Here is a 23,180-nt window from a genome sequence, read left to right as displayed (position 1 = left end):
AAATATACCTAGTGAAGTTGTTATTAAAAAAAGTTCTATTCTAACTCATCCATTTCGGATCTCAAGTGTCATCAAGCATCTACATTAGCAAAATGCAATGCATTCTTGCAGTGCTCAATGATAGTTCCTTTTTGGCATCTAGAGTACTAAAAAATAGAAACTATATAAGAAAGTTGTTGCCTTTGCAAATTATATCTCTTGATTAGAACTTAGATGTAGGTGATCTTACCATCGAATCACATCCATATCTACTCGAAGCAGCCAAATTAATGCACAATGGGTTGGATCGTGGTTCGCCGATCTTCATAAGCTTTTATACATGTGCACATGTACACACATACTCATATTTTATATTATGGCTTTCAAAGATTTATATATTTCGAGTATTGTGTTCGAACTTACTATTTTCTATTTCGATTTCGATTGGGTTCAAGTTCCATTTTCATCTGGATTAATGGAAGATACTATATATAATCATGCAAATCATCTTATTTTTTGAACATTTCATTTTCTTATGGATGCTAACTCATTTTAATTTATATAACTGCCATGGCCCTTTATCTATTCCTATCTCGTTTGTGGCATTGCAGACATACATGCATGGTCTCTAACAAGAAAATATATCATAAGTTTTCTTCTGTTTTTTTTTTTGGCTGAACTACTACTGCAAATACTGATTCTAGCACTTCTATTGCATCATAATCTTGTCTGGACCTTAATCAAGAATTGTTGTGTATTATATAGACAATAGGTGATTGAGAATTAGATCGGTCTCTCTAACTCAATTGTGGATAGAGGACTCCAACTTAACAAAAATCCTCTCATGAGCTACTCTACTAAGCAGTCCTATTAGATGGCTTTAGCTAAACACAATTATACAACTAGTCGATATATTAGGTATAAGTAATCATACATGAAGTTGCTCTCGATTCGTACCCAAAGTTCTTCGCACCATGCGATGCTAGGAGTTTGGTGTGATTCACAAGGGCTGCTGCAATTCATCAGGAGTTGGCTAGATCGCAACATGTCGTAGCAGTGCAATGTCAATGTAAAGATTTTTTTGTTTCGGTGATGACTAAATGTCTCAAACTATGACTTTTTCTACACAAAAAAAAGAAAAAAAACAGTGCATGGTTGACCTTAAATTGAGTTTTATAAGTTTGGATTGCAGAATTACACCATAGCTCACTGTTTTTTTTTTTTAATGTGGTAGACCAGCCACATTTTTGCTCAGAAAAATGTGGTCCATTGCTTCCCACATATGATTTATACTAGTCACATTTTGCACTAAGTGATTATAAACTAGTTTTCAAGCACTCTCTTGATATTCTTTTAAATTAATTTGCCACATTAGCCCACATGTTTCAAGTTGTTCTGTGTGTTTATCATGTGTGGCCAAACATCTATTCATCATGGGAGCCATGTCAATTTCCTAGCTAAATTGGCTGTGGGCATGCTTGGTTGCAAGCAGACATGTTTCTCATGACCACGATCGATGATCGCCGTATCTTGACAAGAGACATATGCTTTGAAGTAAATTTGCTAGGGATTGAAAGAATAGCATGGCAAGAAAACATGTTGGAAAACTTTATGTGTAGAGAATATTGTGATTTTATAAATAATTGAAGGCAAGCTCATGTGTAGGGAACATTCTTCTTTTCTTTTTTATTTTTTGTTCCTAAGATCATTGCTGAGCACTGGAGGTAGACAGTATTCATGCATGGCCTTGAAGCTTCCACACATATGACAAATTAGTTAGGTATATTTTGATGGATTCACAAAATGAACCTAATACAAAAGAAAGAAACCAATGGAAACCATTTTATGTAAAAAGAATGAAACAAAAGAAGAGAAACCCAAATGGACTATCTATGTACAGAAACTTTATGATTTGTCCCTTTATGCAAAAACTTTTTATTTAATGCAAAATCGCTATATTTGATCGATAAACGTTACAAGTAATTAAGAATATAATTCAGATAATCAAGTTTATCTCAATGTGGGAAGCACCATTTTTTTATTTAGGAATTGGAAAGCACTTTCTATTGAATTATCTCATGAGTCTTCATTGGTCCTCCTTGAATCATGCATGCATTCTTGATTCTAAACTGATTTCTCATAAGCCTCGGTTGATTCTTAATGATCTGTGATTAATTCGTTATCTCTATAGTTTATGATTGGTGAATCTTGCATCCATATATGTGAGACTAGCCAATCCATAATGAGGCTGGATTTAAATTCTCTCAAGTCTTGCTAGTAAACAAGCCTAACAACCCAAATATAGACCCTTATAGGTTCCTTAGTGATTGGAGTCATCATTAGATATAAGCATGGTAAATAATCTTTAAATAGATGCCAAGAGAAAATATTTTTTTTTAAGCTATGGGAAATACTTCAACATGCTTTATACAAGCATGAAAAATATAATTTATTTGTTATAAGAAGGGCACCAGCACTGTGACAAAATAAAATGGTTTAGTAGAAATGTGAGGACTCGTACAGATATATGTTTAGTCTCATATTGATTATTTACTGAGAAGATCTTGGGTACTTATATATGACTAAGTAATCCAAAAAATATCCTCCAGCTAACCATTTTGGGTGAGGTCTTAGGTTGTTACAAATAGTATCAGAGTGAACTTTACCCATAGCTCATATGGACTAGAGAACACTGCAGCGGGGGCTCATTGAGGCTGATCATGATGCTTATAATTAGATTTGAATGGATTGGACCTTTAGCCTGATGAAGGCGTCGAAGCTTAAACGGAGAAGTATGTGAGGATCCGTGCGGGCGTGTATTTGGTCCCACATCGATTAGTCACCGAGGAGATCTTAGGTACTTATACAGAACTAAGGAACCCAAAAAATACCTTCCGGCTAGCCATTTTGGGTGGAGTCCTGAGTTGTTATAAGGATAGAGGACATCGATGTCTCAAAGAATAGTAGGTATTTATCCATGCTATCTCACTGATCATGGTCAACATGAAATGCCTAAAAATGCATTTTTTTTTTTGGAAGTGCTTGTATACTCCTGGAAGAATTACATTTATGTTACAGATCATATCTTTCAATTTCTTTTACTAATTTTGTACAAAAATGCTTCTTTCATCTAGTCATCTAATCTAAGGATATTTGTAGTTTTTCTCTTCATAAATTCTATACCAAATATTTTCTCAAAAATGAATTCTATATCAAAGGAAATTGATAAGATATTTTAGATTGCATTATATGCCGTTCTACAGGACTCAAGAATGAGCTTCATTTCTATGATATCTTTGATTCTACTTTCCTTACAACAAGATTGATTCTTTTCATGATGCCCATAACATGTAGATGCACTTATGTTCTAAAGAAGATTGATATGTGCTAATCTTTACATGCCTCCTTCTTCTTGCCTTACAAAATGCCCAATGGTTTAGATGCTGGGCAATCAGTTTTTGAGTTTGGAGTGTCTCATACTCTCATACTTTATTTAAAAAACATGGTCTTTTTTCTAATATAAAAGAAAGAATAGTGTTTTTATTTGTTTTTAAAGAAAGAAGAGGTTCAAAGAATGGAGTAGATAATTGGGGATAGCCCTTCTCTAAGTACCCTACCCCCATGAACCTCATAAAAGTAGGATTTCATCCCAAGTTGGTACAAACATCAAAGACTTTATTAGCTTAATTAGTTGGTACCTTAGAAAACAAAGACTAGTTAGTTAAAATAACTAATAACTTTAGAATTGGAACATATCTTGATAAGGCAATGACAAAAAAATTGTACAATCACCTTGGAAAATCTAATGAGGTCAAAATTGCACAATAAATAACAATATGCAACATGCATCATTTCCATGAATTTCATAAAACTGAGATTGCAGAGGATTCACACAATTGTTGGGTTTTCGGCTAAGCAAAATAGATTAAAAAAAAAAAATCGTAACATCTTGCATGAAAGTAATCTTGGAGTTGTCAATTTTCGATTCACAAATTAAAATACTCTGATCGAAAAGTAAAAGGGATTATTGCAAAAAAAAAAAAAAAAAAAACATATTTGCCATTGCTCTATATATAAAAGAAGCTCTTGGTGAATGTCACCTTGTGTAAAATTGTGGTGTAGGCTATCCACGTGAACATTTAGCCCCCAGCACAAGTAGGCTAACAATCATAATCAAAAGTACAAACACTTAAGAAAAAATATAATGTGAGAATCTCATCTTGCTTTATGTAAAGATGCAAGAAAAGCATATATTAAACTTTTTCTTTAAGAAGAATGACATGCGAAGTTAATTTAAAATCATGAAATATAGTGAAGATAGGATTTGAACCTAGACATTTCCAAGATAGCATCACTCGTGCATGACCTTGCTCAATTGCTAATCATCATTGTTTCCATTGAATTAGGAATCAGGAATCAAGTGCTAACACTTGGTCATTGTGTAGGGATAAGAGTTACATTGGATATGGGAGGGGACAAGATTATTGCACCTTTCAACCTTATAATCAAAAATAATGTTGGATACTTCCAATTCATTTCTTAATTCCTATAACGGAAGAAAAGTGCGCTTCCACCACCTTTACCCACCCATGCCACGGCCATCATCTACATGCCACCTTTAAGCCATTGTACTAAAATATACACAACAACTTGGGAAAATAATGTCAGGCCCCACAATTGAATGCTCATACGCTAAAATAACTCATGGCGCTTTTGGTTTGCAACTAGAATTTAAATCAGAATGGTCATATTTTTTGATATGTTTGGTTCGTAATTGAAATTAAAATCGTAATCGGAATGAAATTTAAGTACTAGGCAAGAGTTCAGATTGAATTTTGAGAAATTTTGAGTAATCAGAATCGGAACTCGCTCCAACTGAATAGATAAAATTGGAGTTATTCATTATCATTCTCATTTCAGAGTCCAATTCCCTCTAATCAAACGTACCCTCAGTATATCAGCTTCTCCACACTTGTTACGTGTACATGCCGGTCCCTTGAAATGTGCGATTTCCCCACAACCCTATCCATTTTATTAGCTAACCACCATGGCTACTTGCTGAATGTGGCCATATAGATAGAATTCCACCATCAAGAAGACATGTAAAGAGTTCGGATCCTCTTCCGTCCTCGATTGCATTAGAAATGGCCAATTAATCTAGTACGATCATTCATGCTCAACAAGATGGCCTGTAATTAAGTGGCTAACCCGTTTGATCGCGGACTATATTATCGATTACGAATGATGGTGATCGGAAGACCGGATAGGATCCAAACTCGACAAGTAAAACCTACCTATTGATTAATTCTTGGCATCAATATTTGGCTTTAGTTTGATTAATAAATGGTGGATTATTCCAACAAAATGTTATTGTGTTATGCCATAATGGCATGTTATTAAGGTTCAAAAAAAAAGAGAGGAGAGAATAATGAAGGTGGGTTTAATGATCATTCGGAAGACGACCACACCAAGAATGGGACCGAGAAGATGGCGATGTGATTAGAAGGGGAGGCAAGTGATGGAGTTTATAGTGTTAAACGGATTAATAAGTCATTGTTGATGGGGGAACACAACACTACAAGGAGTCTCTTTTGTTCTTGGGATAGCGAACAGACTTTGGAGGGTGGGTTCCGCTCCCCGTTGCTTTGTCCGCCAACTGCTCCCCTTTTGCGGCTCATCCCCTCGCCCTCTCCCTTTCTTTCTCTCTCACCATATCCTCTTCTTGTCTTAGAATTATATAGTGTTAGATGGCATCATTAGAAGGGCCACTAAGCCATCAAATTACAAGCTCCAGCTGCTCCGGTGGAAGTTGATTTTTTACTTGTGATTGGTGGCAATTGAGACCAGTTATAGTGGTAATCGTAACCATAGAATATGACCTTAATCGAAATGCATACATTTATCTCACACGCTATGGAGATGGTGAGAAGAGATATATTTTACATTCTAGATAGGCTATAATTGGAGATACCATTGTTTTTAGGTCACATAAATCGATAGTTCAAACTGCACTCAAAGAGAGATCAGTCACTGACCTAATTTGAGTACTTCTACGGGATCGACCTTAGCAGTACTTTTTCAATGAAACTTTGCATGCTTTGCATGATATGTGCTGATATTGAAGAGAGTGCAAGAGAATGCGATAGTCGAGGTCATGAATTTAGACTTGTATAAAGAATCGAATGGTTAAGAGGATATCGGCAGATGATGCACCACCTCCCTTTGATACAAGCAAATATGAAGTGTCCTTAGGTTGGAGTCAGTCATTTGGGTTTGAGTCTAGTGTGCAATATATCCGATTTATTATCTCAATGAATTGGATGGGGCCCAAAATCTCTTCACCTCTTCTTTGAAACAAATAATAAAAAAGCAATGATAGAGTCTGAAAAGCTGCAGCTTAAAGGTGTTCACTGGGGGTAAATGGGGTGCTCATGAAGAAAGGTAACAGAGGTATAAATTGAAAGAAGTTGCTTTTTTTTTTTTCTTTTGAATAGGTTCTTGCGTTGTCTTGTGTTTAGTAGGTGTATTTATGCTTGGAGCTCTATTAGTTATTGTATATTTTGGATCGATGCTGAACTACGAAAATTTTATAGTTGAGAGATTATGGTTTAAGCTTGGCTTCATCTTCAATGGTTTCTTAGCTCATTGCAGCTTGGGCAGTGATAGGTTGCTAGTTTTTGTACTAGCTGAATAAGGGTCAATTATCCAAGAGAAAAAAGAATAAAATCAGATCTTACATATAGCTCCATTACATATTTACTAATTCATCGTTTCGAAAGTCCTTTTTGAAACATGATATCTCAGCCATCTGGTGGGTGAGTTTCAGATAATCGAAAGATTTATTAGGAAAACAGTGAAATATCGAAAGGACCGAGATATTCTTAAGACAAGACCACATCAAATTATCAGCCTATATACTTAGAAAAGGAGATTCTATAGAGAAACTTTTGTTTCATTCTTAAAAAGTGTCACATTTATTTATCTTTACAAAAAAATGATTTGTTATGGACTTTATGGAACCATTATGTCTGCACTCTTAGATGAATGTGCACATTTAACTTAGTTGATAACCAAATATTGATAATTAATGCACATAGAGTACAAGTTGATCCACACTTTTCTTCTTGGGAAGTAAATGATTTATCACTTTTAAAAAAAAGTGAAAAATACAATCGCGAAAGAGCAAAAGTTTTGTGCAAATGCTATCTTAAATGTCAATCTTCACATGATATTTCACGAATTTATAGGGAAACAAGAACACCAAAAATAAACAATGATGCCTAATATGCGCTGCATGATTCTATTTTTTGCAAAATGTCTCCTATTTAAAAACAACATTAATATGGTTTTTGATTTTTTAATTTTATGAGAACTGAGGTTCTAGAAATAGATATTAATATTTAACAAGTAAAAACTAATGACAGATAATCAAAAAGTTAATACATCAACCTATATATAAATATGTACTAGCTGATAAATTTTTTTCATACACTGGTATAACTAAAGCTGATATTTTTTAGAAACCTATCTTGACCAAAATCAAACTCATGATTAAAAACGAAAATAGAGGTATTGTGACAAGAGATGTAAGCCATGAATCCTAAACTTAGTATGAAGCGTGAATTGAATTCAACTGTTGCTAAGTCCTAGCAAGAGGGTTATGTCAGCTTCTTGTCTTTACTGGTTGGCACCTCTCCGTAGGGCATATTGTGGGGAGAGAGGCTCCAAGTTCAACCTATAAAAGTGCCATCCCATCATTTTCTCTTGGAAGGAACATCCAACTACAAATAATGTTGTGGATGTGGCAATTAATTTTTCTCCTATTTTCTTAAGTAGTTGATCGACTAAGATTGATTACTACTCATCTCTGATGATGCCTAAGCTTGAAGAAAGAAACCATAATCATCAAATCTTGCTCCAACTAGTTCTACTTTCGAAATTTTCAAAAGTCACTTGATCATGTTGAGGGCCACTTTTAATATAATTGTAAGTTCTTCCATATCCTTCGTCATTAACAGCTTTCATCAAATTTAACCTCACCTTTTCTCCTTATCATATGAAAATAGCTATCAACTTTAATATTGAAAAAACCCTACATCGGTGGTCCTCTCCGAGCTAATAAATCTTTATGTTCCATTTCGAGTAAACAATAAGTAATGAATGGTGCTACAAATAGCTTACAATGTATACTTCCATGGACACCGATTGAGTGAGAAACTAGGGAGGAGATGTTCAAAGATAATTGAGCTGATAAAACTCTTGAACCAATTCGAACCCTTCCGACTAGTTCGCATCGAATCCCAAACCTAATTGACAAATTGTACATATGCCCCCAACCGGATGGTTCGGGTCAGTTTGGAAGACATTGCAGATATATAAATATGCTCGTCCGATTCCAAATGCGGGTCAACCCAAATTTCATCCAGTATACGGTACATGGACCATATGGTCCGACTGAGTCATGGTGGTTCAGATGGCACAACCAACTCGGTGGTTCTGCAAATGCTCTCCAAAAGACAAAAACAGCTAGAACTAACATTGCTAGTCCTTTGGGTCTTGTAGAAGTATCAGGTGAATGTGACATCTCCAAATACAATAGGATCAGGTAAAGTGATACTAGGTTTTCATAGCATAGATCATATATGCCCTGTCTGCTGAATTATTTCATCTAGAAGGTAGGCCCCAACTATGGGATGATCACATTGTAGGAAAGAGGAGGTAGACTAGCACTCATGAAAAAGAATATACTTGGTTTAGATCCCTATGTAAGGTGCCAATAACTCCGAGTAAATAATTCACCTACAACCATTTTGTCCCGCATCATAAGGGATTAAGTTCACAAGTCCTAGCATCATTGGAACTTGGACTTTCCATGGAAAGTAGCCACTGTTCCTGCTGTACCTTTTTGCTAACATACCAACAAATTCAAAAGGAACAAGCTCCAAAACCTAGTTGAGGTCTAATAACTAAATAAAAAAAACATCAAACAAGTGCCTAGAGCTACTCCTCCAATACACTTTGTATATGCTTTCTGTTTCAGACAAATGTATAATGTGCATGTACCAGCAGAAAGTCTGGTAGATAGGGGAAGTATAAAGGGAATTTGGATTGGAATACACAATAAACCTGCAGAAAACTGATAAATTTTATTTTACTGCAGACTGCATCATGGTCATCTTGCATCATGGTCATCTTCCAGAGGCAATGGGGTAATCAAACTTCTTATATCACACATACAAGTTCCTCGACTGGTTTACCATACATATCGATTTCTTGTCCGTGTACTGATGTATGACCATCGACTGTGGATTTGACGATGATGTCCGATGGAAGCATCATCCTACAGGCTATAATTGGGTTCATGTAAACATCCTCACCACCCAGAAGGCAAGCAATCCTTTTACGAGCGAAAGACAGAGTTTAGCTCCCTTGTTAAGAAACACTAACACCATTAAGTTCAGCTTGGGCTACTGCAGCATTGATTGCATCAACCACCTCCATCTTTCCCCTGCTTACCGCTTCATCCACTGGAGTCTGCTCATGGTTGGAGAATGATCACAGCAGCAAGCAATCAAGTAAGGGTGGAGAACATAATTTATTCATAGCCAACATCCTAAATGGTCAAATAAATATATCTATAAAAGAAATAAGGTAGGAATACCTGTTCAGAACACTTACGCTAGCTCCTCTCTGGATCAAAGTCTCGACCACCTAAAGTTCATTCGTTTCCCTTGACTAAGAGTTCACAGGAGCGCCTCCAAGTTTCTCAAAGAAAAGACACTACCGATAACAGCTTGCAATAGTTTGAGATACTCGTAAACTAATTGCATATTTTTCATGATTTTCTTTTATCATTGAAGTGTCATGTTGGTTTACCAATTCCTTGAGCATTATTAGATTTCAGTTAGAAGTTTTTTGTACTAATCTTGCATAACACATCATCTGTAAGTATGGTGCAAACAAGCTGAGATGACTGACCTGGTCAGGCTTGGCTAAGTCAAGCTAATTGATGTTCAAACTCATCTCAAGATTGACTGAGCTGAAGCATATGTGCTCAAGCTTGGCATGATTCATCATTTGTGATCAAGGCAAGGTCGAACTTGAATCAAGTTTGACTTGCCAAAAGAGTCGATCTCCAGTAGACTTTTTTTTAAAAAACTAAATAAGTTCGTTAAAGCAGAAAGAAAAACTTTGTGTTAGAAAGAGGTGGATAAGGAGATATAAAACAGAAATGTGCAGTGTAGATGGGAGTACCCTCGAGAACAATCTCCAGCATAGTCTCCAGCCCTGTAGAGCAGTACATCAGTAGAAAATTCCCAAGTGTCATGAAGCAGGGGCAAGTAGCAGTCCTGGGCTTAAAGCGTTTGACATTGGAGCTAGTGGGATTAGGGGGATGACTCCAGCAATGGGGCAAGCACATTATCCAATGATGCAGTGAGGCGAGCATGAGAAGCAGAGAAGGCAGAAGGCCAATAGGGGAGATGGCAGGGTGACAGGAATTGGGGAGATGATCTCTGGTGGTGTTGTGTGCTGGCAAGGACAATCTCTAATTATGGGCAAGTTGAGACAAGACTAAGAGATGGGGGGAAGCAAAAGGCTAGAGAAATTCGAGTACAAGATTTTAAACATGAAATATAAGACAAATTATCCTCACTTCCTATATACCAAACAAGCCAAGTACAATGTTTTGTTCCTGCTCCTCTGGGCCTGAGCTATACATGAATAGCTTGGTTCAATTGGAAGCAAGATCGAAGAAACCGGTACCGGGCACCGTACCGATTTTTCGGCGGCATGAGTCGATACAGGCCGTGCTGGGCCTGTACCGACGAGGGCATGGTATTGTGGAAGAGAGGAAAAGAGAGAGAGAGAGGGAGAGCGGTTGGAAGAGGGTGGCGGACGCCGGCGGAGGGTCGCGGGGGGCCGGCGGAGGCTATAGCAGGTGAGGCCGCAACCGGTTTCCTTGTTTCGAATGAAACAAGGGTCCGGCAGCGGCCTCACCTGCCGCAGCCTCCGCAGGCCCCCTGCAGCCCTCCCTCTCCCTCCCTCCCCCGCTTGTTCTTTCTTTCCTTCTCCTTCTCTGGCTTTGGCAACGGGTCTCGTTTCCGTTGCCAGAATCGTACCGATGAGCCACCGGTACTGTCCGGTTTGGGACGGTTCCGCTAACCTATCTACAACCTCCTACTCCACAATGCTTGATCTCCTTAAATCTCTTGGTTCTAGTGCAGAGCCTTCTCAAGTCCATATAAAATCTTCCTTTGTTAATTTGGTCCGTTGTACCAATATTCTTGACAATTAGTCAACATCCTCACAGTGTTGGTCATCAGAGAACCTTTGATGAACTAAATGGTTTAATACGTAAGATATGCACCACCAAATACCAAGGAGCTGTGCATAGATGTCTTTCAGATCTTGCTCTACATGAAGCCATTTTCTTATATGGAGTGATGACATGGCTGACCCTCTGCTAGTCATAAATGAAATGAAATCCTCAAAGTAAATGAAATTTGTACTGATTGACGCTTATTCCTTATCTAATTGGATATTAACATAATATAATTTAATCCAAAGATTTAAGTCCTGGTGGGATGGCAGGGTGTCCTACCATTCTGAGTGTTGGGATGGGACAGCACCAGGATAGGACATTCACCATTCTGAGTGTTGGGACATGGCGTGCCCCATTCTACCCAAAATCGTGTTGCCCACATCCACAGGATTGGAATCATTGTATTAATCTCTAACTAGAAATTAATTTCTCAATGCTAATTGACTAGACTTTATGCATTTCAATAAACAAAAACATTGAGGAGAACGCATCAACCTAGTGTCACTAAACAAAACAGATAAATCTTACTTTCAACATTTGAAATGATTTTTGTTGCATCTAATAACTTTTGCATTTCAACTCTCATGATCATTTGTCCTATGTGCTGAAATATAGGATCAGCAACTCCTGGTTTACACAAATGTCCATCATAAGGAATTCTTTAACTTCTGTATTGGTTGCACAAAATAAAAATACAGCTAAACATTATTGAATTCAAATTTAACAAAACACAATCTGCTGAGCGGTAACTACTGCCATAATTATGATGTTGATTTCAGAGAATCTCCAAAAACAACTGAAGCGTTCTATTTAAGAAGGAAAAATCATGCTCAATACAGAGTGCAACATTTTGACCGCAAGACATGAAAAGAGAGTATATTCAAAATTGCATAAAATCATCAAAACAGATTGTTCAAAGGTGACCATTAGCTTTCTGAAAATAATGATTATAGAAGAGATCTTTGTAATTGATCTGTTTATGATGCGATCCGATAGAACAACCGCATCAGTTTATTATAGTAATTTGGTAGCAAAATGTTCTTATACAATTGCCTCCTCACCACTCCATTATTTATAAGATACTCCACAATATCTAGATGCCCATTAGCAGCAGCCATATGAAGAACTGAAAGTAAACAAAAGTAAAATAAATTACTGAATAACAGCTTTTTAAAGAAATAGAATTCAACAAGGATTAACATTTTAACAATCAAGTAATATGAGCAAAATGATAAATAAAATATGATATTGGTGATCTCACATAAGTTCTTGGATGACATAACTAAGAAGCATGTGCATTACCAGAGATATCATTAGGGACCTTGAAAATCAAATGGAAACCATATTGAATAGAGCTTTAGAGATTGTACACAAGTAGTATAAGATAGAGATGTTATACGGATCATGGCATAATCTAGAGAACTGAAAACCTAGTCAGTATTGTAACTTGGCCAAGCAACATTGGCATAAGACCATTTTTTTGACAACTAGGATTTTCTTATTCTAATTTGATTCATTTTAGGAGCAATTTAGCGAACCTTGTTTTGATTTTGATCTAAGAGACTAGTGAGATGCACCATGCAAACCAGCACAATAAGGAGGATCTGATGTTGAAAACCCAAGATCTGAACAATATACAAAAAACTGCCTAAGTAAGGCAGAAATATAGGTATCAAATCACACCATTTTTCCTTTCACCAACTTATTATTCATTCATGTTTACTCTATGTGGAAACAATAAGTATGATTAATTTAATCAAGTCGCAAAATGAAATTGTCAATTTTCTTGTTTTTAGTGGCACCATGAGTCTTTTTGTTTTTTAAGAAAAAAATGCTCTATGAGTCATAATCAGTGCAGTTGTGCTCTTTCCCCTATTCATTTATACATGAAAAAATTAAGAAAATCTTGATGGTCAGGTCCTAGTTATATGAGCTTAAATTGTGCAAGTGCCAACAAGGTACGTCCCCTTATAAGCAACATGATCTGCAGGTTTCATAATGAGCCCCTCTCGTTCCCACTGATGCCTTGGCGAGAAAGTTGACACCAAGTTAAACAATGGATATTGGCCAAAGGTCAACTCTCAACAATCCTCACTCTTCCTTGGATCCTACTTTCAGAGCCCTAAGGCTTACAAATGCTTGCTGATTAGGTGGTCAGCTGAGATTCATGGGCTTCATTTTTCAGGTAGCAATCTAACATAAAGGAGATTGCCTAAAGAGAGTAATAGAATAGAACAACTTTCAGATAATTTAGCCTTCATAATGGATTTTAGATTCATGTCTTGTAATGAAGACTTACAACATAGTCCTGTTACCTAGTATTTTCCTACACACTTCACCTACTATAAAAGTTTGCTACGAGAATTTATAGCTCAAGACAAGTCACCTGAATCCAATATTATATTGTAGGTGTCAAAATGCTATCCAGATTATCGCCAATTTAGTAGAAGCCAGCAAATCCAACTAGAACCATATCAATTGATGTTTTTCTTCATTTGCTAAAAAGCGGCCATCATGTAGTATAATTACTCATATTCATGATCTGTAATTTCCATTTAATAAGTGAATCTAAATTGTTCATGATATATTATAAATTTACAAATAAATCGATATTGTATCCTTCAGACAACAACTTTTTACTAAGAAAAGAAAAAAGGGTTAAACTCAAAGATCAGCAACATAGTTGAGCTCATAAAACTGCTTAATATACTTACTTTTTCAGGTTGCCTTTATCAACAATATTGAAATCATAAAGTTAGACTTTCACTTTGGGAGCTCTAGAAGTCCAAGTCCCACAAACACCTATTGATTGGAATTCAGTATGCCTTTTTGACTTCCAGTTTTGCATAAAAGTCCACATCTATCAAAGATGCCCTACATTCCTTTCCATGAAGCATAAGATAAATAGTAGTAGTAGTAGTAGTACGAAACTTAAAAACAAATTTGATGGATTTAATGGTTACCAACAAACTAAGATAAATTTCAGTTGAAACAATTTGAAGATCTAACCTGTTCGTCCTTGAGAATCTCTGGAGTTAAGAGAAACACTTGTGGAAGATAAGCTTGCCACATCTTCAATGTCATCATATCTAGCAGCCTGAAACAAAAAATGATGATATCCAAACAATTAAATAAACATTTGTCCCATTTGAAAATAGCTAAAAATTGTAGTATGCAAATGCTGAGTGGCAAATTCACAAAACATAATAAATGCTCAAAACTTCTTCACTCACTCAATGTTTTTTGAAATATATATAGGCAATGGAAAATGAAGTTATATGAACTGGAAAAAAGAGAGGAAGAGTATGTGATAGAGAGAGAGTAGAAGTTGAAGTAAAAGAAGCAAAAATACATTTTCTAACCTTTTAGTGTAATAAAAAGTGAAGATATTTTAGCTTCATCATTATCAAAACTACTTTTTGCATCAACCTAGCATTTGTCGTGAAGCAAAACATTAAGTAGAGAAGACTCCATGGAAGGATTAAGTAAACATTTTTTTTTCTTTTTGAGCATACCAGTACTAAAGCACTGGATTGAGAAAAACGATTAGCTATCAACTTGATGCCAACCTTCTAAAAGCTGTCTCAAAATTTCGGATCAAGGTAACTTAAGGCAATAGATGGACCTCCCACAAAACCAAATGAAACCAAATGATTTTGTTCAGTACATTGGATACTGATGTGGGAAGGGCCTGAATTTAGTCCCATACCGACTAGGCAGCGGAAAGGTCTGCGCCTTATAAGGAGGAAAAACCTCTTTTCTCACGAGGCGACTTTTGAAGGGCAAAACCGTGCGGGTATCCCCCCGCCAACGCTGAACGCGTGGGCCGGAAAAAATTTCCTCCGTAGCGCTGGACGCGCGGGCCGGAAAAAATTCTCCCCGTAGCGCTGGACGCGCGGGCCGGAGTCCCAGAGCGGACAATACCTCGTGGGGGACGCGGGCCGTTCTCTGTCATCAGTTGGTTGGGACTGTGTTGTTGTCGGGTCGGAAGACCCGCAACAGATGGCGTTAGAAGGAGGGTTCGCCCGCACATAGAAACTCTCTCTGGGCCTGGGGGGCTATCACGGGTAAAACCGGCACAGGATCTTCCCGCTGGGGGGGCAATGATGTGGGAAGGGCCCGAATTTAGTCCCATACCGACTAGGCAGCGGAAAGTTCTGCGCCTTATAAGGAGGGAAAACCTCTTTCTTCACGAGGCGCCTTTTGAAGGGCAAAACCGTGCAGGTATCCCTCCGTCAGCGCTGGACGCGCGGGCCAAAAAAAATTCCCCCCATAGCGCTGGACGCGCGGGCCGGAGTCCGAGAGCAGACAATACCTCGTGGGGGATGCGGGCCGTTCTCTGTCGTCAGTTGGTTGGGACTGTGCTGTTGTCGGATCGGAAGGCCCGCAACAGGTACATTATCTTCACCCTTCTGATTACCAATCCTAAAAATATACAGTGTTTAACACTGACATCAATTGGTACCAGAGATAAATTTGATCCACAAAAAAAGAGAAAGAAAAGAAAGCAGCTTTCGGGTGCTGCATGCTAATGATCTTCAAATTTATACGCCATTTCCATCAGAGAAAGCTATGCATGCAATAGCATAGATACTGAGCCTTCCATATTTCTTCTTTTAAAAGAGAACAGGATTATAAGATGAAGAAAGAATCCACTTCCATTCTAGGAGCAAACACTCTTAAGTAACCAACTCCATATAGATTCTTTCCTATAGAAGGATCCATTGCCACCCACTAAACATTAGGGTACACCAGTAACGGAAATGCGAAATAATCTAACAGAGTAGTCCTAGCTCAACCAAGCATGAGGAATTCCCATGCCAACCTTTCTTGCATAAACCCAGAGCCTCCTGCCAGACAACCTTTCCTGAATAAGGAATTCCCATTCATTTGATTTCAGTACTACAGAAGAAGGCTAAAGAAAGCAGAATAGGAGAATCCCAAATTGCATGTCACTTGTTTGAGAAAATGCCTCAGAGAGAAAGGGTTACGAAAAGTGCAGCAAAAGAGCGAGGGGAATGGACCTCGAGCAAGGCCTGGACTTGGTCGGGGGGTGGTCTCGCTGGGACCCGGCTGCCGCGCGGCATCCGACGCCGTGTCCATCGCCTCCTTCCTTCTCAAGAAAAGAAAGAGCACAAGTTTTAGAAGACGGGATGGAGGAAAGTATCAGAAAATAATTCGGATTTTGAGGTGCCGTACGCGGGTTGAGGATTTTGATTGTTGAGAGCCATTGCGGGTGGCTGGCAAAATTTTGAATGCAATCGGAGTTGTTTTGATTCCGGGTATCCCCACCCGTACCCGTACCCGGCCAACCAGCTACTAAATTCAATATCATTTCATAGCTCTCTATTTTTTTCACACAGTCCAATTCACTAAGAAAAAATTTATAGATAGTGATAGAGAGGATAAGCTGTGAGATTGTACTTCAGCTAGTTTTATTTTTGATTAGTACGTTTGTCGTATATTATAAAATTCTTAATTTATTATGATATGATGATATAGTTAAGTTAAATTTTATTTTATTATTTGTGATCTTGATATATATCATATGATGACACGTGAAAACTTTAATCGATTGGTGGAAATAAGTGAGGACTCATACGGGCATGTGTTTAGTCCTATATCAGTTATTTGTTGGATAGATAACTAATTTTTTTGGACGAGATTCTAAATTGTTATAAATGGTATTAGAGCGAATTCGACTCATAGCTTATGTGAACTAGAGGACACTCTAGCACAGGTTTATGAAAGCTAATCATAAGCCAATTGTGGTGCTTGTGATTAGATTTGAATGGATTTAATCCCTTACTCTGAGTTGAACGTCAAGGCTTGAATGGAGAAAGTATGTGAGGAGATCCGTGCGGGCGTATCTTTAATCCCATATCGATTAAACGTTGTGAGGTCCTGGGTTATTATAGAATTGAAAATTAAATTGCCATAAAAAACCCAATGCAATAAAATGTAAAAGTGAAGGAATCATATGGTTTGATCAAAGCCAAAGACATCCTTTTCGCTCATCAACACTTCAACTCAAACTACCAAAGACACATTGGTATGGGATCCAAAAAAAAAAAAAAAAAAAACGATAAAAAACAAGCATCAATTTGATGTGCGGTAGATTAGGTGCAAGTTAACATATTATACTTGATAGATAAAAAAGTTGTACATATTCTAGTCCAACTTTTCAGACTTCAAAGCGCATAGAATTATTGAGATAACAAAATATAAAAATAAATTATTTATCCATTATACAAGGGAAAATAGTTACTCTTTGCTGCTTATGAAAAATTTGTTGTTTTTATGTCCTTTCTATGGTCGGTTGGTCCTTCATCATTAACCAGTTGATAGTCGGTGTTTTCCATTTTTTGTGCTGGCTATTACCCTTCAGTGAATTAAATGTATGATGACATGGATATTTACTTCATCTATATAGTAACAAAATCTGTAAGACTAGATGAAATGTTTTGCAATATTTGATATTTAGAAATGGTTATCATATTCCTAGAAGAAAGTGGAGAAAGTTTCCCTTCAGCCCATCACCATAGCAAAAGTTTTTTTCACTCCATTGCTATAGCATCGAATGTTGTATGAATACCAGAAAGATTCACTCATTAGCAGACATTGAGATAACATGGAATGGAGTTCCAAATCATGTTCCATCTCAGATCTGTCAAAATCCTGGCTGAAATAATGTCCTGAGTTCCTGGAGGAAACAGCTACTCCAGAACTGCAGATTTAATGCATGGAACCCATGCCGTAGATTAATGCATGATGAGTTCCCTGAAACATCAAAACACATATAAAACAATGCAAACTGCAAGACCTGTACTGCATAAGCTGTTCTTGGATGACAACTTGGAGCCTAACTTGGTAAACAGCTGCCATTTGTGCGTGGTTCTGCCCCACTTCATCATCGAACATGCATATAGAAAAATGAGAATGTTGAACTAAGTGGCCAATTTCCGGGTCGCAAAGCTCCCAATATAGATCAACAACTCTACCCGTTATTTCGCCTTGATAACTTGTTCTCATGAAAACTTTTGTCAGGTTTCACAGAGAGACATACCGAACGACTGTATGAAGTGAGAAATCTTTATCTCTATGATCTCAGAGAAGGTGATCCTGAGAGCTGCAACTTGAGACATTTGTCTCACCCACAATCACATTAGCCAGACAATAGAGAAGATAGTTAATGCTACCATGCATAGCCAATTTTAGGATTCTTCAGTGGAAAAAAAGAAAAGAATTGGTTGTAGTCCAGAAAACCACATGTATATGCAAAGAATGATACAGCCACACAAGTCTCTCTCTATCTCCCCCCCCCCCCCCCTCCTCTGTATGCATGTGTGTGTGTGTGTGTGTGTTCGTGCGTGCGTGCATATATATACATATATATATATTCCCCTTGGCTCAAATGCCTCTCTTGCTGTGCTTAGCAGATTAAATTCATATAAAGGTGTCTTTGACTTAAAACATACGAGCAAGACTGCCACGGCATTCTTCATATAATCTTATGATACATTGGCCATAGAGACCTGACTATCATCAAATGCACGATCCTCATCATGTCATCAAAGATCAGAAACCACCAAGAAGAAGCACATCCACTTGTTAAATGGGTATAGGCAATGATATCATGAACCAGGATAAAATTACAGAAGTAACATTTTAAATCCTAACAGAAGTAGCATCTGTGATGTGAAGATGCTTACTTGCATATGGTGACCACTGTCACAACACTTTATGCTGAATTTAGAAGGTTAACATACTGTACAAATGCAGCTGAGTTGCCATCTTACAAAGAAAGGCTGCATGATTAATTCTTGAGGTAGAAGATCACTTGCAACCCAACCTCTGCAAGTGCTGCTGGTGCTTGGCTGCAGCTGCTTTGTCTGCAGCTTCTCGCTTCAGCGCCCTTTTTGCGCGTCGACCTGTTGCATCTTTAGATGGCTCCTTCTTCTTGGGGCACTGGGATGGACCGGCACCAGAGTCATCCAAAAATTGTCGATTGACAGGTCGTGCTTCCTTCCTTCCTGCCCTCACATAACCATTGTCACCCCACCTCCTGTTACCAATACGAATACTTGACGAGCCACCAATATAGTAAGATTCATCTATCTCATCATCATCATCATCTTGATCATCATAATACTGGGCATAGTCATGAGGCTCCGCAGATGCCTCTTCTTGGGTCTGTACTGTCAGAGGCACAAACCAAGTAGCTCGAAGGAGAAGGCAAACACTCTCCTCAAACATATAGTCATGAATACTGAGTGAAGAAATAATGTTACAGCATTAGCATAAATTCAAGTTCGGTGACCACACTTTCTCAAAAGGAAACATGCAAAAGTGGTATTACCAGCCATCAAGTGAGCGGTGAACATGGAGGGACTCAAATGGATGCTTGCACTGAGGGCAAGAAGGCTTCTGATTGTACGTTGCCCATCTCAAGATACATGTCACACTGCTCAATGCAAACGATGGCCATCATAACATTAGCATCACATGCAATTGAAGGACTTATCCCAAGATATGCCTTCCATGTTGAGATCAATAAATCTATATGTAGTTGCATAAATTCAACTTCAGTAATCATGCTTTGCAAACATAATACGTTATAATAATACACCTTCAAAGGTTGGCCTTGACTGGCATTACATGTATGCCTGAACTGCAATTTGCCAGGATGGTTGCCATAGTAAAATTTAGAACTTTAACTCATGAGCAAACCTGATCAGGACTCAAAATAGTAGCATTGGGAAACTCAACATCTCAGACATCCAAAAATACTAGCTTTCAGAACATGCATAGTTCTAATGTTAGTGTATAACAACTATTATTAGACATACAGAATTATGTGACTTCTTTTTCAATGGTCATACTCTTGGAGAGTGTCAACTACAATTCTCTTTTCTTAATTGGAGAACACCAACTCTGACTCCCCAGCTTTACTTTTAAAAAAAAGGTATATCTGACAGGGTAGCAATATCCGTTATCAAATTCCACAACCACAATAGGAGATGAGGGCAAACTGGTAAAGAAAAGGAGAAGTGTGTGAATATGTTATTCACACAAGAGTTTGGTTTTATGTGTGCGTGCATGCCCTGTTGTTTTCATGCATGTGCATATGTGCAAGCATGCATTTGTTACCATATTTTGTCCCATAGCTCTCAAAACAGTTTTCGTGATTAGTAACCACTCGTCAATCCTTAAGCCTTCAAATGATTTTATCTGTTTTAACAGACTATTAGATGGTTGAGATGTAAGGAAAAGTACTATGTAATTATGACAAAACTTACTGGAAGTGACTTTGTATAAAATGATTATTAAACTTACTAAACTTTTGAACATAATGATCTGGAACGTGACATTATCATCAAGCTTATGAGTAAAAAGGGAAGGGGGAAGATTATGAGCAAGTACAAAGGCCCAACTTATGATAATTTTATGATGACAGCAATGAGAGAAAGGGATAAAAAGAAAGCTTAAGTTAGATCTTCACTCACAAGAGAGTACATTGAAATGATTTAGAAAGGGAGAGGACAAAAAAGGAGAGAAATCAAGGTGGAATGTGATATTTTCGTCACGCAAGGAACGGGAAATGAAGAAAAAAAAAATATAGGATTATATTCGGATGATTTTATGATGACAGCAATAAGAAAATAAGGGATATAATGGAAGTTTCAGTCAGCTCTTCACATACAAAAGAGTGCATTGGAATGAATTAAGAAGGGAGAGTATGTACAACCACTATTCTCTTTAGTTATCATATATGCAACTAAATCAAAGTTCATATGCTTTAAATGAAAGCCAACTAAACAAGATATGCATCAAGCAATCGACCTTCTATAACTAATAACTCATATGACCTTGAGAACAACATATCCCTTTGAGTACAATTTTTGGCATGGCTTGTTCCGTTTTGATTTTTGAACAGTTGGATGATGTCATTTGAAAGATGATCTCTTTCTTAAGAGCCAGCCAAGCCAACCTAATATCAACTTTGTTATATCATAAAAATATTCATAAAAGGCTTTCTAAATATTCATAACACCTATGCCATAATTTTGCAAATGGAACTCGGCAATCAAACCCTTTTACACAGTATTTTCACTTTTCATCCACCCCAATGTGAATTTTTCGTTCTTCATAATCCAAATCTTATCTACGCTACCAATAATTCCAATCTTTAAGTAGATATTTTTTTTTTATTTACCTTCTCGTGGAAAACGATATTTCTCCATCTAATTCTCCACTACAAAAATTAACCAAAAAACATCCTTCTAAAACATACAAACACATAAACATCAGTGGGTTCCTTCTGCTTAAATTTATCACATATCCATAACCAACACAAACCATAGCAGCAATTTAAAAATAAAATATCAACTAATTTAACCAAAAAAAATCCCTTTTTGCATTTAGATGGAAATACTGCTACAAGCATCACAAACCCAATACTAGAATTAACAAAGCCAGCGAAAATTTTTCCAGAAACGAGAAGTTCTTTTAGACAAACCAGTAAGAATGCTCGCAACCTTTTACAAGCGCCGTCTCCTGAAGAACAATCTTCTCCAAACATATCGCACAGAACCCGAAATCAGCAGCCGATCCACACGAATCATCACCTTCTATCCCCTTCGCATCATCACCCACCTAACCTCAAATCACCCCAAAAACACCAAGAAATCAAGAAAACCCCGACCAAAACCAAATCAAAAACCTCGACAGATCTGAAACACCGATTCCTCCAAGAACGCAGATCCATCTAAAGAAATCAACAGACAATAACATGGACATGGATCGATTACCTGTTCGTGGGATGGCGGTAAGAGGGCGATCTCGCGCTGGTCCTCCATGGGGGCCGCAAGGCTGGGCGAGGTGGACATAGAAATGTGGGGACGAAGGAGGGGAGAGGAGAAGAGAGAAGCGGGTTCGGGGCTTCCCCGGGGAAGACCAAGGAAAGATGCGGTGGTTTATTCGTCGAATAAAAAAGCTAATAACATTTTTCTCTTTATCCCATTTCATCTATTTTCTTTAGCGGGTCGGATGGTGACCCGATCCGTTTAACCTATTTACAACCTATTTAATCTAATTAAAAAATTAACTAATAATTTAAATAGCTTGTTAAAAATTTATTTAAACTATTTAACCACAGAAATATCTTTTTCCCACTAGAATTTTTTTTAAAGCTAATATTTAGATATAGAATCTATGGAAAAGTAGTTTCTACATGTTTAATTTATCACAAAAAAATAGCATATTCAGAATAGCTTATATTTAGTTAAGCATATATTTTTTTAAAAAAATATGTAAAATATTTGTTATACCATTAATAAAAAAACATCTTCTTTGATTCTATCTAAATGCTTAAAAATATTTTAAGAAAATTATCTCAAGTTCTAACAGATGGAAATTTAATTTTTCTATTTTTTTATATAAATTTTATTTTTATAAAATAGTGAAATTTTATTTTTCTATTTAGATATTTCTATAATTTTTATTTTCTCACAAACCAAATAAATTTTTAATATTGGATTGATGATGGAACCGATATGATTGAATCCGATCTGACTCGTTCCAAATGGTATATAGTTTGGTCTAAGATCTAAAAGAATAAAATAAACTAAGTTTATAACTTTCTCCCCAAGTTCTGTACTGAAGGGGTCAAGAGCCGGAAGAAAGACTGGTTTTTGGAGGGTGAAATAGGAGGCAGACTGGATGCTGCCGTTACGGTTTCGACGTCATTGGGGAAGGGGTTGGGGGAGCGAAGATGGTGTGAGAAAGCAGTGGTTGCCGAGGATGTTCCCGTGAAACGGTTGAGTTGGAGGGCGCCCATGCGGAGGTGCGTTTGAGTTGTGGCTGCGTCCTCCGTGAC

The 23,180-nt window shown here is 37.3% G+C and overlaps 1 protein-coding gene and 1 pseudogene across 2 annotated transcripts; both read right to left on the bottom strand.

Annotated features, from left to right (window-relative positions):
- Positions 1-9,106: 9,106 nt before the first annotated feature.
- LOC103716919 (uncharacterized) lies at positions 9,107-16,493 on the bottom strand (annotated as a pseudogene). The gene is made up of 4 exons (XR_015971879.2): positions 16,327-16,493; positions 14,312-14,399; positions 9,641-12,428; positions 9,107-9,513 (listed from the first exon to the last, which is right to left on the bottom strand). The product of XR_015971879.2 is annotated as an uncharacterized LOC103716919 (transcript).
- Positions 16,494-18,910: 2,417 nt separating this feature from the next.
- Positions 18,911-22,290, bottom strand: LOC103716918 (RING/U-box superfamily protein). The gene is made up of 4 exons (XM_008805119.5): positions 22,114-22,290; positions 21,822-21,958; positions 19,662-19,766; positions 18,911-19,571 (listed from the first exon to the last, which is right to left on the bottom strand). Exons 1-4 carry the CDS (start codon positions 22,189-22,191, stop codon positions 19,139-19,141), a joined length of 753 nt encoding a protein of 250 aa, XP_008803341.2. The 5' UTR covers positions 22,192-22,290; the 3' UTR covers positions 18,911-19,138.
- Positions 22,291-23,180: the final 890 nt, after the last annotated feature.

Source organism: Phoenix dactylifera, chromosome 12 (genome assembly GCF_051530095.1).
Source record: "Phoenix dactylifera cultivar Ajwa chromosome 12, Ajwa_hap1_PhDact_Kaust_v1.1, whole genome shotgun sequence".
In the NCBI taxonomy this organism is placed as follows: Eukaryota; Viridiplantae; Streptophyta; class Magnoliopsida; order Arecales; family Arecaceae; genus Phoenix; species Phoenix dactylifera.
The sequence above is the reverse complement of the archived record's forward strand: the minus strand, read 5'-3'. Positions and strand labels throughout refer to the sequence as shown.